Source organism: Miniopterus natalensis, chromosome 20, assembly GCF_054644295.1.
Source record: "Miniopterus natalensis isolate mMinNat1 chromosome 20, mMinNat1.hap1, whole genome shotgun sequence".
In the NCBI taxonomy this organism is placed as follows: Eukaryota; Metazoa; Chordata; class Mammalia; order Chiroptera; family Miniopteridae; genus Miniopterus; species Miniopterus natalensis.
The window spans coordinates 11,137,297-11,152,686 of record NC_142100.1 but is presented as its reverse complement, the minus strand read 5'-3'; the positions used below and the strand labels follow the sequence as shown (position 1 = coordinate 11,152,686).

The 15,390-nt window shown below is 42.9% G+C and overlaps 2 protein-coding genes across 2 annotated transcripts; one reads left to right on the top strand and one right to left on the bottom strand.

The window, feature by feature from the left end:
* Positions 1–4,195: 4,195 nt before the first annotated feature.
* On the bottom strand, positions 4,196–6,916 carry ACRV1 (acrosomal vesicle protein 1). Its single transcript, XM_087828769.1, is given in 5 exon segments — positions 4,196–4,320; positions 5,059–5,178; positions 6,458–6,626; positions 6,629–6,768; positions 6,859–6,916. Coding segments are annotated over 5 exon segments (612 nt in total).
* Positions 6,917–13,010: 6,094 nt separating this feature from the next.
* On the top strand, positions 13,011–15,390 carry LOC148090783 (prostate and testis expressed protein 14-like). The gene is made up of 3 exons (XM_087828768.1): positions 13,011–13,083; positions 14,908–15,036; positions 15,233–15,390. Exons 1-3 carry the CDS (start codon positions 13,011–13,013, stop codon positions 15,388–15,390), a joined length of 360 nt encoding a protein of 119 aa, XP_087684894.1.

Below are 15,390 nucleotides of genomic sequence, written 5' to 3'. Positions count from 1 at the left end.
TTTATCAACCAATGTCACCCCAATAAATTCAAGTAAAAGGGGGGAAAAGAGAAAAGATTATCCTTTTCTTACTGCTCTTCATTGATACCCATTCAATGTTTAGATTTTCTTATTTTATTTTTTTAAAATATATATCTTTATTGATTTCAGAGAGAGGAAGGGAGAGGGAGAGAGAGAGAGAGAAACATCAATGACGAGAGTCGTCATTGATCGGCTGCCTCCTGCATGCCCCTGACTGGGAATCGAGCCTGCAACCCAGGCATGTGCCCTGACCAGGAATCGAACCCTGACCACCTGGTTCATAGGTCGACGCTCACCCACTGAGCCATGCCAGCCAGGCGCGTTTATCCTTTGATGGGCATTTGGATTGCTTCTACCTGTTGGCTATTGTAATACTGTGGACATGGGGGTGCAAATATGTATTTGAGTTTCTGCTTTCAATTCTTTTGGTTATATACCTAGAAGTGGAATTGCTGGGTCATACAGTAATTGTGTTTTTAATTTTTTGAGGAACTGTTCTATTGTTTGCCACAGTGGCTTCACCACTTTGCATTCTCACCACCTAACGGTAATCTCTTACCCAGGCATCTGTTAATCTGTAGTCCCCCTGCAGCTTTCACAAGAGCTGCTCACTGCTTTTCGTGGGGTTTTTCTGCCTAAGATCCGAGCTCTTCTGCTTTTCCCTACCTGAGCTCTGGAGTTGATTAAAACAGGGCAGTCCTCAGGCAGCCCCCACACAGGTTAGACCTTTGCAAATAGGGTCTGAGGGTCTGCTCGGCCTGGTTGGAGACAGTGTGTGGGCAGTTGGACCCCTGCCACCTCCTGTGGAAAAGCGGATAGGGCAAGAATGAGTAAAAATGCCATGAAATTTCCTACCATTTTTAATGTGGCTTTTTCTTGCTTGGGTGTTCAGTTGTGTGCTGTAGACCTTGGACTTTTCCAGAGCTCCTATTAAATTATTTCCCATCTTTAATTTAAAAAAAATATTTTCACAGGGAAAAAAGAGCCTGGAGTTACCCAGTCCGTCATCTCACTGTCGCTCCTCATTGCTGGGCTTTTGATTGGAATTCTACTAAACCCGGTCTATCGACTTAGAATTGTCAGCTTTCCCATGGTAAGTCTTCCAATTCATGAACACGGTACGTCTCTCCATTTTTAAAAAGATCTTTGATTCCTTTCATTAGCATTGTGTAGTTTTCAGTGTACATGGCCTATGCATATTTTGTTAGATTTATATCCAGATATTTCTCTTGTTTTTAGTCATTGGAAATGATACTGTATTTTTAGTTTGGGTGTTCTAAGTGTTCAGTGCTAGTATACAGTATATGTAAAGTACAATTGCTTTTAGTACTTTAATTTAAAATTATCCTTATTGTTGAACGTATTACAGATGCCCCCCCCCATTGACCCCCTCCCCCTCACTTCTGCCCCCTCCCCAGCCTTTGCCGCACTATTGTCTGTCTATGGGTTATGCATATATGCATATAAGTTCTTTGTGAATTTCTTCCCTCCCCCCCCTTGCTGAACTCACTAATTAGTTCTAGGAGTGTTTTTGCAGATTTCTTCAGATTTTCTATTTGGAACATCATGTCATCTGCAAGTAGGAAGAGCTTTATTTCTTCTTTTCTGATCTTTATGCCTCGTGCTTCCTTTCCTCCCCTTACTGCACTGACTGGAACTTCAAGTACTATGTTAAGTAAGATTGTCCACAGTCTTAGAGAGAAATCAGTCTTTGAGCATTGAGGAAAATGTTATCTGTAGCGTTTTTGTTTGTTTTTTAAGTTGAGGAAACTCTCCTCTGTTTCTGTTTTTCTGAGAGTTTAACATGAGTGATGGTTGAACGTTGGTAAATGTGTTTTTCCGTATGAATTGATATGATGATGTTACTTTTCTTCTTTAGCCTGCTACTATGGATTACACTGATTTTCAAATATTGAGCCAGCTTTGCACCCACGGAATAAACCTCATGGTCATGGTGTTTAATTCTTTCTACATATTACTGAATTCTATTTGGTAATATTTATTCAGGATTTTTAAAATCTATATTCACGAGATATATTGGTCTATAGTCTTTTGGGGTTTTTTTTTTTCCTTTTTGGTGTGTGTACTGTCTTTGTCTGGTTTTGGTATCAGGGTAACATTCGTTTCTTAAAATAAGTTGGCAAGTGTTCTCTCCACTGTGTTTTCTGGAAGAGATTGTGTAGAATTGGTGTTAATTTTCCTTTAAACATTTGATAGAATTCTCAAGCGACAACATCACAGCCTGGAGATTTCTTTTGGGGGAGTTTTTAGGTTCTAAATTCAGTATCCTTAATAATTATAAAGCTATTTAAATTACCCATTGCATAATAAGCAAATTGTGGTAGTTTGTTTTTTTCAAGGAATTGGTTTATTTAACTAAGTTGTCACATTTATGTGTGCAGAGTTGTTTATAGTATTCCCTTAGTATTTTTTTCATGTCTTCAGGGTCTTTAGTGATATCCCATTTTATTTAGATACTGGTAATTTGTATCTTTATTTTTTATCTGTCAGTTCTGACAGAGGTTTGCCAATTTTAATGGATCTTTTCAAAGAACCAGCTCTTTCTTTTATTGATTTTTCTGTTTTCAGTTTTACTGATTTCTGCTTTTACCTTCATTACTTTCTTCTGCTTACTTTGGGTTTATTTTGCTTTTTCATTTTCTAGGTTCTTGAGGATGGGAACTTAAATAATTGATTTGAGCCTTTTTTTAATTTTCTAAAGTGTGCGTTTATTGCTATAAATTTTCCCCTCAGCACTGCATTAGCTGTGTCCCACAAATGTTATGTTGTATTTTCCTTTTCAAAAGTGTGTATTTTTTTTGCTTCCTTTGATACCACCTCTTTGATCTGTGAATTTAGAAATATGTTCCTTAATTTCCATGTATTTTGATAATTTCCTGCTATCTCTCTGTTACTGATTTCTAGTTAGATTCCCTTGTGTTTGGTGAAGTCATCTATATGATTTCAGTTCTTGTATTGTTTAAGTATGTTCTATGGCCCATTACATGGTCTGATTTTTTGTATTTTCCATGGGCACTTGAAAAGAATGTATAGACTGTTGGGTAGGGTATATAAATGTTGAATCGATCCTTTTGGTTTATGGTATTTTGAGTTCTATATCTTTGCTAATTTTCTCTCTAGTTGTTTGTATTTGTTGTTTATTGCTGCTGTAACAAATTACCATGCACTGGCTTAAAACAACACAGAATTATTATCTTACACTTTTATAAGTCAGAAGTCTGACACATAACTCAGTGGGTTGAGATAAAAGTATTAGCCACCCTGTGGTCCTTTCTGGAGGCATTCCCTTGCCTTTTCCAGCTTTTGTGGGTTGCACACATCCCTTGGATCATAGTTCTCTCTCTCTGTAACTTTATAGCAGAAACAGAGGTAAAAACACCTTGAAGAATATAACACTAACACAAGGTGAGAGGGACTATTATAGTATTTCTGCTTGCCCTTCTATGCTGAAATGATCCAGTAACATTGTGTATGAAATAAAGATGTAAGCTTCTGACCTGTTATATATTTATATAGCAATAGATAAAAGGAGTCATTTTATTATAATTATGTTAAGAGTAGACTCTTGAAGACTAAAAACTGTCAAGAACCAAAGAATGGGTGAGTTTTGGACACCATGATAACTAGAAGGGGATGGGGTTTCTATAAGGATGGAAAGGGAGGGAGTCAGAGAAGGCCCCTCCCTCTGTTTAAGCTTGTTAAAAAAGCTTAATACCTACTTTATATTCCTCTTTGTGGTCTCTGCCCTGGGGGATCCCTTCACTTTGACCAATATGGAACTATGAAACGGTTTAAAAATGCATCCATTTCAGTGTGTGGAGTGATGGACACTTCGGCTCACCCTGCAGCTGACTGTCAGGAAAAGAAGTCAGTCTGGAGCCTATAGTCTTTAACCATGCGGAATTTATTGAAAAACAAAAGAATGTTGAGAGATGGGTTTGGGGAACAGGGAAAGCAGAGGACAGAGAAGAATGGGTAGTGGCATGGGTAGAAGAGGAAAGATCCTGAGCATCCAGTCTGACACTCAGGAAGAGGCACGTGTGACTAGCTGTTGACTGGAGAAGAAACTAAATATAAATTGAACCCGGAGGTAGGTTGATGGAGGACTTTTGCTGCCTGAGTCAGAGCCAGGAGCAAAGAAGAGGACAGGCTCCTAGATCTTATTGCAGAAAGGTTCATTCTTACAGCACAGAAGTTGCATCCTGGTTCCATGAGAGAAGAGGCTCATAGACGGGCACATGTTCTCACATCCCTGAACGATGTATTGAAGTTTTCCACCTGAAAGTAGTGGAGACAGACTGTAGTGAGCAGGAGGTTTCCTCCTCCAACCTAGGCCTTCATCCCATGGTCTCCTATGTCCTCGTGCGGGCATGAGTGGGACCTCCCTTTCTATCTGCCTCTTCTAGGCCCTTCCCTTCATCAGTTGCCCACTCCTTCTATTGAGGGATGAGAGAAACTACAAGGGAAGTCAGGCAATGTGGTTTATGGGATGGAAGTAACCAAGATCCCTTATTTTGGGGATTAGGAGAGAGTGGAAGGATAGAAAGGTGTGGGTACATTCTCAGACAGTTCTGGAAACCTGTGGGCACAGACTGGTAGACAATTGTTTATTCATTTAGTCAGTATTTACTAAATGCCTACCATGTGCTGGACATTGTGTTAAGTGCTAGGAATATATAGCCCTGAACAAGGTAGACACAACCCTGAGCTTACAGTCAACGGCTCAAGGGGCAACTCATATTTCTTTAAAATAAGAAGAGATAGCCAGTCTCCCCGCCTCCTTTTAAGATGTCATAGGCGTGCTGGGAAGGGTCTCTATCTCTCTATCAGTAGCTGAAATTCTACTCTTAATTCTTGAAAGGATAAAGTTTTACTGAATTTCCCAAGTTTCTGGGAACCACAGCTTGATCCCCTCCTCAGGCCCCTGTCCCCTTCCCTTGCCCAACTACTCCCCATGAGTAGTCAACTTGGTTGATGTGTTCTCTGGCAAAGATTGCCTCATGAAGTGCCACATACCTTCAAAGATCTTCTTTAACATGCACTGCTGGGACTTCTGAATGGTGCAAACTCCCTCTCCACGAAGACATTTTTTTTCATCGTTCATAAAAGAGCATGTGTGGCAGTCTATGGACGGGCCTGAAAATTTAAGTTAAGCCTGATGAAATTCTCTCGTGTACCAGGTTTGTAGGCTTGAGTCACACATCTGGGGATGGATGAAGGGAAGCAGGTAGCTTGGATACAACACATTTCATTTCTGGGGATCTGAGGGCCCTGTATCTGATAGAGCATATTCTCGTCTCTGCACCAGAAGAAATTCTCATTCTTTGCTTCATCTATGATGTTCATTGCTGATGAATCCCAAATTTATCTTTCTGATGTTGACTTTTACTCCAATTCATATCCCCATTGACTTCCTGGACATTTCTAATTCGATGGCCTTAAGGGCGGCCATGTCTAACAGTAGGAGCAAAGAATAACTTATTACATAACTGACTCCCTATTGTACTCTCCTTGCTCCCACTTTCCCACAAGCACAAACACTTGGAGCAAAATTTGACGAATAAGCTATGTTAGAATGCTCTAATTGTGCTAACCTTGTAAAGAGTCTGTGTCATCCTCCATTTTCTAATTGACCTTTATGAGAAGGTTCGTTTGTCACAAAGGGCGTTCTCTTTGAAAAGCTTCCATCTTGCCCCTGTTACTATCTCCACTGCCAATTCCCTGGCTACGGATGCATAAGAAGTGAAAAAAATAGGGCTTTGGAGTCAGACCTAAGTTAGAAAACAAGGCTTGCTATTTTTTAGCCATGTGATGTTAGTCTCTTATCTGAAAATTTGGGATACTACTACTTATGCAGTGGGGTGAAATAGGAAGTATTTATGTCTGGTGATAATGAGGCATCAAACCTTGGGTCTAGTTTTCTTTCCTTGAACAGCCCCTTTTTCAGCAAGAGCCAAAGAATTTCCGTTGTCCTGGGAACTTACTTCTGGATCTAACAGAATGTCTTCATGCTTTATTTTTCATGTTCAAACAAAGAACAAAGAGACACCAGCTCTGGAGCTAGCTATGTCTTTACAGGGTTTGCAAAACATTCTAACATAGTTTGTTAAGAGGCGGATTTAGCACGAAGCTCCTGAAGATTAGTCTTTCAGGAGCCCCTCCCATGGGAGATGCGAGCATTTGTATTCGTAATTTCATATGTAAAGTGAGGTTGGAGGGACTGCTGGCGTCTTACATTTGTGTTATTTTCTTAAAAGAGGACCCTCCTATTTATTTAGCCTATGAGGAGGGTCTTTGGGAGAGCTGTTTGTGAAATGTTTGTGTGCTATTCTTTCTTCTATACTCTTGGGCCTCTCGATGTGTTGCCTACTCCCCAGCTGAAGTCAAGGACCGGCACCCCTCCAGTGTGGCTCACCTGAAGTTGTGCTGGCCGCCGGACTGCCTGGGAACTGTTCACCCGCAGCCTGCTCGCCCGCAGCCTGCTCGCCCGTAGCCTGTTCGCCCGCAGCCTGTTCGCTCGTAACCTGATCACCTAAAGGTTGTTCACCAGAAGTGTGTTCACCTGCAGGATGCTCACTCGCAGCCCATGTTCACCCAAACCGGGCTCACATGAAGCTCACTTACCTGAACTGTGCTCACCCAAAGCGCGTCCAAGTAAAGTGTGCTCGCTAGAAGCGAACTTGCTTAAAACCTTGCCTGAAGAAGTCTGGAATAAAGCCTCACGGCCTGAAGGGGTTACAGGTGACAAGTGCTCACCTGAAGGTTGCTGAACTGAAGCTTGATGACCCGTAGAGCCAGAGGGCTCACGGGGCTGACCTGGTGCTCCTGGGATGGAGAAGGAACAGAAAAGAGGTGGTGAAGGTAGAGAAAGCATGTCCGCGGTAAAGACTACTTTCCTGTGGAGGAAGGCTAATGACGTGGGATTCCTAGGCTTCCTGTGGCCTATATCAGCCGCTGGAGAGATTACAGATGTTGGAGGAAGTCAGCTAGTTACACACAGTGAACTACTACTCAGCAATAAGAAAAGACGAAATACTGCCACTTGCGACAACATGGGTGGACCTTGAGAATATGCTAAGTGAAATAAGTCAGATGGAAAAAAGCTTATGAAAGAACCATATGATTTCACTCAGATGTGGGATATAAAACTGAAACTCGTGGACACAAACAGCAGTGTGGTGGCTGCCAGAGGGAAGGGGGTGGGGGTGGCGATGAAGGGGGTCTAATAGATGGTGATGGAAGATGATTTGACTTTGGGTGGTGGGCACACAGTATAATATACACATCTCGTATTATAGAAATGCACACTTGAAACCTATTGATCCTATTAACCAATGTAACCCCAATAAATTTATTAAAGAAACACACAAAGAAATGATAAATATCTAATGAACACAAAAATTATCAGAAGGAGTTAAAAGACGCCTTTGTTTGGCAATTTCAACTTCTTTCCCACACTCAATCCCCAATCTATGTGGATTGGAGGCTCAAAGAAAAGTTGCTATCAATCTTAAGATAAAAATATGATTTGTTTATATATCTCTGAACTGAGATTCCTTGTGATATAACATTTATACCCACTTCATGGAGTTGTCATAAGTAGTCAATAAGATAAATTGTGAAGTGCCTAGTTCATTGCTAAAGTGCTCAGTTAATTTTAGTTTTCTCTTCTCCCCCTACACTGGGAGTTACAAAACTCTTAGCTGGTCATTCTCTTTTGGCCAGTCTCTTCCGACTATAATCCATTTCATCAGTGACTGAAGAGAGATAGATATTCCTTAATTATGACTTTCATTTTATTAGAAATAGCACCAAATAGAATGTGATTATTACTCTTTGATTTGACTGAGTAACCTAGAGGAGGCGAGTAAACTACAATAACTGAGTTATTAATCCTAGCCAGAGGCTGAGAGGAATTACAAGATCTTTGAGAATGAGGTGGCCTGAGGCCCCAAAGTCCTCTAGCTCTGTAAGAGTTCTGAGGTTATCTATCATCTATCTATCTATCTATCTATCTATCTATCTATCTATCTATCTATCTATCTATCTATCTATCTATCTATCTATCTATCATCTATCTATCATCATCTATCTATCTATCTATCTATCTATCTATCTATCTATCTATCTATCTATCTATCTATCTATCTATCTATCTATCTATCTATCATCTATCTATCATCATCTATCTATCTATCTATCTATCTATCTATCTATCTATCTATCTATCTATCTATCTATCTATCATCTATCTATCATCATCTATCTATTTATCTATCTATCATCTATCATCCATCTATCTATAGCTATCATCCATCTATCTATCTATCTATCTATCTATCTATCTATCTATCTATCTATCTATCTATCTATCTATCTATCATCTATCTATATCTATCATCTATCTATCTATCTATCATCTATCTATCTATCATCTATCATCTATCTATCTATCTATCTCTATCTATCTATCTATCTATCTATCTATCTATCTATCTATCTATCATCATCATCTCTGTCATCTATCTATATCTATTATCTATCTATCTATCTATCTATCTATCTATCTATCTATCTATCTATCTATCTATCTATCTATCTCTGTCATCTATCTATATCTATTATCTATCTATCTATCATCTATCTATCTATCTATCTATCTATCTATCTATCTATCTATCTATCTATCTATCTATCATCTCTGTCTATCTATCTATATCTATTATCTATCTATCTATCTATCTATCTATCTATCTATCTATCTATCTATCTATCTATCTATCTATCTAATCTATCATCTATCATCTCTGTCATCTATCTATATCTATTATCTATCTATCTATCTATCTATCTATCTATCTATCTATCTATCTATCTATCTATCATCTATCTATCATCTATCATCTATCATCTATCTATCTATCTGTCTATCTATATGTATGTTCATTCTGGGTGATTTGCAGTCAAAATCAATGACTTTCTGAAAAACTAAGATCATAATATGTGTATAAAGGAGGAAAGGTAAGATTTAGCAAGGCTTTTAGGAGGTTTTTATTTTTAAAAAGTTGCTTGACTGGGCCTTCAAAAGTTAACAGAAGCTTTAATAAAGAGATATTTCTGCTATAGAAAGGAAGCTTGAAAAAATACACCGATTTCTTAGTCACCCTTATAGTTTATGAGTCACTGCTTCGCCGTGTGGCTGGTACATACTACCACCTGGTAGCTATGTATCTGCATTTCTGAGTCAACCTTTGAAAATCTAAGAAAGCCAAAAACAAAATGTCTGAGAACTGACATTATAGGAGACACTGGCATTTAACCAACAGCTTAGCGCTCATGGCCTCTCTTCTGCTGTAGGAAGGAGGGAACACATCTCACCATGTGGGTCCTGAAAGAAGAAACACAGACAACTGGAAGCCATGATAGGGTTACATGTAAATCTCTGGCCCGCAGCCCTGCCGTGTTCTGAGATGGCCTTCTGGGCGCATTGCATTCCTGTCTCCTTATATCTTTCCTTGCCACGTTCACTACACAAGGATCTCTTGCGCTCAGTTCACTGGAACAAGCCTTCGCTGGACTTCCACAGAACCCCTAGACCTATCTTCTCATCTCACAGAGCATCAGGTACAAGCATTGAGCGGCTGAAAGAAGTAGGAACAGGACTGTGCCAAGCCAGTGGGCTCCACTGACGGTAAACCCATAATCAGAAGGAATCAGCTGTCTCAGGGGTGCTCAGAGTTGAGCTTGTTTAGCTGTTTCTGATTTTGAGTCAGATTGACTTTGGTAACTAAGATACCAGTCTTTCTTCTTCAAGGCCTGAAACACCTTCAAGAGGCCTCTTGCAGATCTACCCAGAGCTAAGGTAGAAAACTCACCTCTGGCAGGTCCAAGCAGATAAAGACTCATTAGTAAGAGAAACTTCATCTGGATTTTGGGAAAGAGGGAACCCTGGTGTAGGGCACCCAAGATCTGTGAAGAGAAACTGTGAGCAGAAGCTCCCAGTGCTGAGTCACTGCTTCTGGGAATTCTAGAACCTCAGAATCAACCCATGTTTGCTAATAATGGTCTGTGCTCTGAGGTTCTCAGGTTGGCCCTACAACAACCCACCAAACTGCACCAGTGCAGGCTATGTGTTTGCCACCTGCAAGGTGGTGTGTTGGGGTTCTCTGCTCTATTTTAAAAAAGTCTTATTATCAAAATAACAGATAGTCTTTGTAATAAATTATAAAAGCTATGTCCTTTTTTAAAAAATATATCTATTGATTTCAGAGAGAGGAAGGGAGAGATAGAAACATCAGTGATGGGAGTCATCAATTGGCCGCCTCCTGTGCGCCCCCTACTGGGAATCGAGCCTGAAACCCTGGCATGTGCCCTGACTGGGAATTGAACCACGATCTCCTGGGTCATAGGTTCATGCTCCACTGTTGAGCCATGCAGACTGGGCTATATTCTTTCTTCTTAAAGTGTTCTTGACAGTGAAGTGTCAAGTGGCTGTCTTGTTATTTTCTGTTTGGCTCTCTAAATCGGCCCTTTTTTGGCCCTGTACCCCAGAAGGCTGACCTCTATTGACCTGATTCCATGAGTGCTGGTTGGGTTTGGATTCAGATTGGGTCTAGCCAATGGAAGATTGGAGTGAGGAAATAGACACACACACAGGGAGAGGGAGAGGGGGGAAAGAGAGGGAAAGAGAGAGAGAGAGAGAGAGATTGAGATTGAGATTGAAGTACTTGTTACTATTCCTGTCACAGTCTGACACTGGCTGGGTCTTTCCATGATGGAGCTTCTGCCTAGTGTCCTTTCCTTCATGGCTCCAGCTCTCATCCAGGCTATGATAATATATTTTTCTTCGCCTGTCCCCTTAGACCTAAGGATGATGATAGTTTCCTGCTGTGCCAAAGCCTGGATACCCTTCCTCCTCCCCCCTCCCCTCCTCCCCCCTCCCCTCCTCCCCCTCCCTTCCCCCCTCCCCTCCTTCCCCTCCCCTCCTCCCCCCTTCCTTCCTCCCTCCCTCCCTCCCTCCCTTCCTTCCTTCCCCTTAGCCCTGCTCGCTTCACTAAATAGTCTCTTCATAAAGGTCTATATGGTTTTGGCAGGGAGCAGATGGCAAACTCAAATGGGTAACTGAAGAGAATTTACATGCTTTGGGCACAGAAAAGGGATCAGCAAGGGATAGTTGGAAGCTGTGCCTTGAGCTGTAACTTCTTTCCGGGGGGTAGCCAAGCTGAGGGGTCGGATGCAGTGAGGCATCCCCGCTGGTATAAAGCTGGAACTTTTGGCGGATTGGGTGGTAGAGCCCCCAGCCTTCATCTACGTCTTCTGTACCTGCCTCTCTTACCACTGTGCGCTGGATCTAGAGTAGATATTACTCATCACTTTATAATTATTTGTTCAATGTTCATTTCCTCCATTAGACTCTAAGCTCCTTGAAAGCAGGGTCCCTGTCTGAGTCACTGTTGTATCCCCAGTACCTAGCAGCATGTTTGCGACAAAATAGGCACATAATAAATTTGTCCCGAATGAAGGAATGAATGAATTGCCTTTGCCGGGCTTCTCTCTGCCTCACGGATGGAAATCGATAGAGAGCCCCTAGAGTGGGCTGGCTGAAGATTCTGGGTCAGTTGGAGAAAGCAGGATCACCCAAGGACAGAAGCTGCAGAGGAGGCCTACCCTCCTTGGCTTGACTTGGAGAAGAAAATTAGGATTTCAAGGTCAGAAGCTGGGCTCATTTGGAGGAAAGAAAAGCACGAAAAAACATGCTATCAGTAGTTTCTTTCGTGTGGAGTACGTTTGGAGAAACAGCTATGAGATCACATTGAGTCAGATTTTTGCTGCTAGAAGCCGTGGAAATTAGTGGAAAGGAAGAGGCGCTGTCGTCTATATCACCTGCCAGTTGTTTACAGTTTAGCAGCACCCCACTTTGCAATGATCACACCTTCCTGGGACATCCCTGCCTCCCTCCTCCCCTGGAGTCACAGTATTGAGAGACAGGACCTTAAAGCCTGAATGTTCTCTCCTTAAACCTAATGCTCCAGCTTTTCCCTCCTTTTCTCAAGGTTGGCTTTTCAGGATTATATCCCAGTCCCACTCAGGCTGGCTTCCCTGGGTTCTACTTTGGAAACCTCTTCCTGTGTCCAGCAGCCTGGCACTTCAAAGCCAGACCTGTATCTGAGTACACCACGTCCCAAAACATACAGTGATGGAGAATTTACTGTGGAACTCCGAAGAGTTCTGGAGCTAAGACATCCAGAGGAGTCCCAGGCCCTGCCTCTCTCCTCTGCCGATCTCTTTCATTCTAAATAAGCCAGTGATCCAGTGCCCAGTGCCCTTGAATGAGCAAAAGAATCAGCCAGCTCAGCCGCTGTAATGTTTGTGGCCTGGCTCGGAAAAGATGAGCTGAGAGGGAGTCTTCTCCCAGGAATTTGCAGTTGAAAGACAGAGACAATTAGTTATGGAGAGCTGAGTTAAAGGGTCATTTAGGCTCATGCCCAGGTTGTAAACAGGCATGGGCTGTAGGACTGGGGGGAGGTGGTCATAGGAGGCACTGGACCCAGAAGATGTGGGTATTTTAGCATAGCCCTGTCCACATTAGAGTCCCTGCTCTTGGGCCTGGGGCGGTGGGATGTCCAGAGAGTAAAGGGTCAGACTGTTGAGGGGTCCAGCTGACCTGGTCAAGCGTCATGTCTCTACTCATGAGGAGGCAGCCTCAAGGGAACAGGAGGGGGCACCTAGAACACCCTCCATCCTCAGAAGTATCCAGGTGGGTTGGCTCTGTGGGAACATTTCCTGGGCCTGGGTAGCAATAAAACACCCCCTGGCGAGTGTGCCAGAGGAAGCTTCCGCCCACAGCCCAGGAGCAGCTCAGCCCAGATCTCTAGCCCTCTCCCTGCTGTACACTCAGGGAGCCTATCCAGCCCTTCCTGGCCACTCTGCTCCCCTGCTCCCCCCCCTGCATCTCCCTGCTATCCCAGATGGAGATGGACAAGCTTGTGCTCCTGCTGCTGCTGCTGGGAGTCTTCTCTTTCATGTCCTTCCAAGGAGTGGGTGAGGCCCTGGGCTGGCTGGGCAGGGGTGAAGACATGGAGGCAGGGAGAGCATCCCGGGGTGATGATCTGACCAGCTAGGAGGGAATGAGGTGAAGGAGTTTGTTCTGGGCTGATCTGACCAGCAAGGGATTGAGGGCTCTCTCTGTTGTCCACTCTACCTACTACTAGGGAAAGGATTCACGTCCCTTCCCAAGGTCTCAGAGTGGGGTCAGTCACTTCCTTGGGACAGATTGGTCCTGGGGGGCCCTTCTCTATTTAGGGCTTTGGGACTGCCTGGAATGGTCCTCAGAGGCAGAGCCAATGGTTGCTCAAGATTTTCTATAAAGCAGCAGCCTGGAGGTAGTGCTCTAGCTGGAAGAAGCAATTGGAAAACTTATTTTGAACCAATATTTTTACAACCCTCTTTTTGCTTAGATCTGTGTGTGCGTTTGATGACTTTGGTGCTATGCTGGGAAATCTTTGGAGACTAAAACTCTGCTTCCTCAACTTCAAGCTGGGTAGTCCTTATGTTAATGAAGGGGAGAGGGCCTTCTTTCCTCTGGTTGCTAGTACGGGTGGATTTCTTGTGATATCCCAAGAAAAAAGAATTTTCTGAGACACGGGAGGATGAGTGATTTTAATTTGTGTGGAAGTAAATTCCTGAGTTTTCAAAATCCCATTTCCCTCAGTCTAGTCATAGAAGTGTAGCTGGGGCTTCAGAAGAGCTAAAATCAGAGCCAGTGCCCAGAGTTTGTTTTCCGTGTTGGCACAGTCCAATACAGCATCAGCTAGCTCCAGTCCATTAGTCCGTTGCATGTGGGGTCCACATGGCCATGGGCCATACGGGCGAATGTAAGAAAGCCAAGAGAGTGACCCAGGAGCAACAGGATTGAGAATCTCCTTTGTTTAGGAGATTATGTATTCCCAAATTTTCGTGTGCTTGCAGTGGCCATGCCCATTCTGGCCAACCATCTCTGTCCCCAGGTGTGACTGACAGGCAAGTAGCCTTCCCTATGTCATCCCAACTTTACTAGGCATGCATCTGTCTTTTCTTTGTTGGATCCTTTCCCCCAGTGTTTTGCAGGGAATAGACTGGTGGTTCCCTGGGGAGTGCAGAATTGCAGCTTTCTGGTAAAGCTGCCCAAATGACATGCCTATAATGTCTGGCTTTCCTCTTATTAATAATTAGCTAATTAGAACAGTATCACTAATGCCCCATTCATTTCCCCAGAGATCCTGACCCAGAGTGGCTATACATAGATACTCTCATTGTATTCTGCACGTGGCTCCACAGCTAAGGGGAGATGATTTATTTAGTGAACCTCTTCTAGATTTTATGAGCATGTGAGCCCAGAGCTGGTACTAGGGATGGTTCAGCTAGGATCCTAGGGAACAAAACTTAAGGAGATAATCTCTTAGTGTTGTTTAGGTTCAACGTTGGAAATTTCACTTGCCTGGTTAGAACCCATATCTTTTTCCCTTATATCTCACCTCCCATTATCTCCCACCTCACCTCACAGTAACTTCTCATATCCTTGTTCAAAGATTTTTTTTAAGAACAGCTTTAATGAGATATAATCCACATACTACACAACTCACTCATATAGTGTACACAAAGTTATTTATCCTTAATGGATTTTGAGATTCCCAAATCAAAGGCCCCATTTCTTAAATACCTAATGGAAGTAATCTAGTGGGGATATTTTCGCCCCAAATTATGTGTGGGAGAAGTATTTGGAGTCATGCTTTGTCCCTAGACTCCTCGGGTCCTCATGTGTCCTAGCCCACCTTGGTCCCAGCACATTCAACCCCAGGCTCAGCTTTCATGTCTGTTTCTCCGTAGCTCCAGCCACACTGTGTATGGTCTGCAAGATTTTTAAGAAGGGCATATGCCTGAAAGGCAATGGCAACTGCACTGTTGAGGAAGGCCCTGGATGTAGAACCAGGGATATCTCGTTTTTCGACGTGGCAGGTAATGCTGTTCAGCCAGGCTCTGTCTTGAGCAGACCTCTAACTTCAGACACTGGGCAGGGGCTCTCCAGACTGAGGACGCCCTTGCTGAGAGGTGGATGTGTCTGTAGCCTGGAGACCACTATGGTTGGGGAAGGCCCCACTTTGAGCTTCTTGTATTGTCCTCTGGCACTGAATATGAATTCCTTCTCTCCCAGTTCAGTGGCGCTACAACCACACAGAGCTGGACTGCTCCAGTGAGTGTAAGGCTTGGAAGCTGATTCGTGGGAACCTGAGGGTTTCAAGCTTTTGCTGTGAAGGTCAAGATTTCTGCAACCAATATCGAGGAAAATCACTGCGTTGGACGTCTCACTGA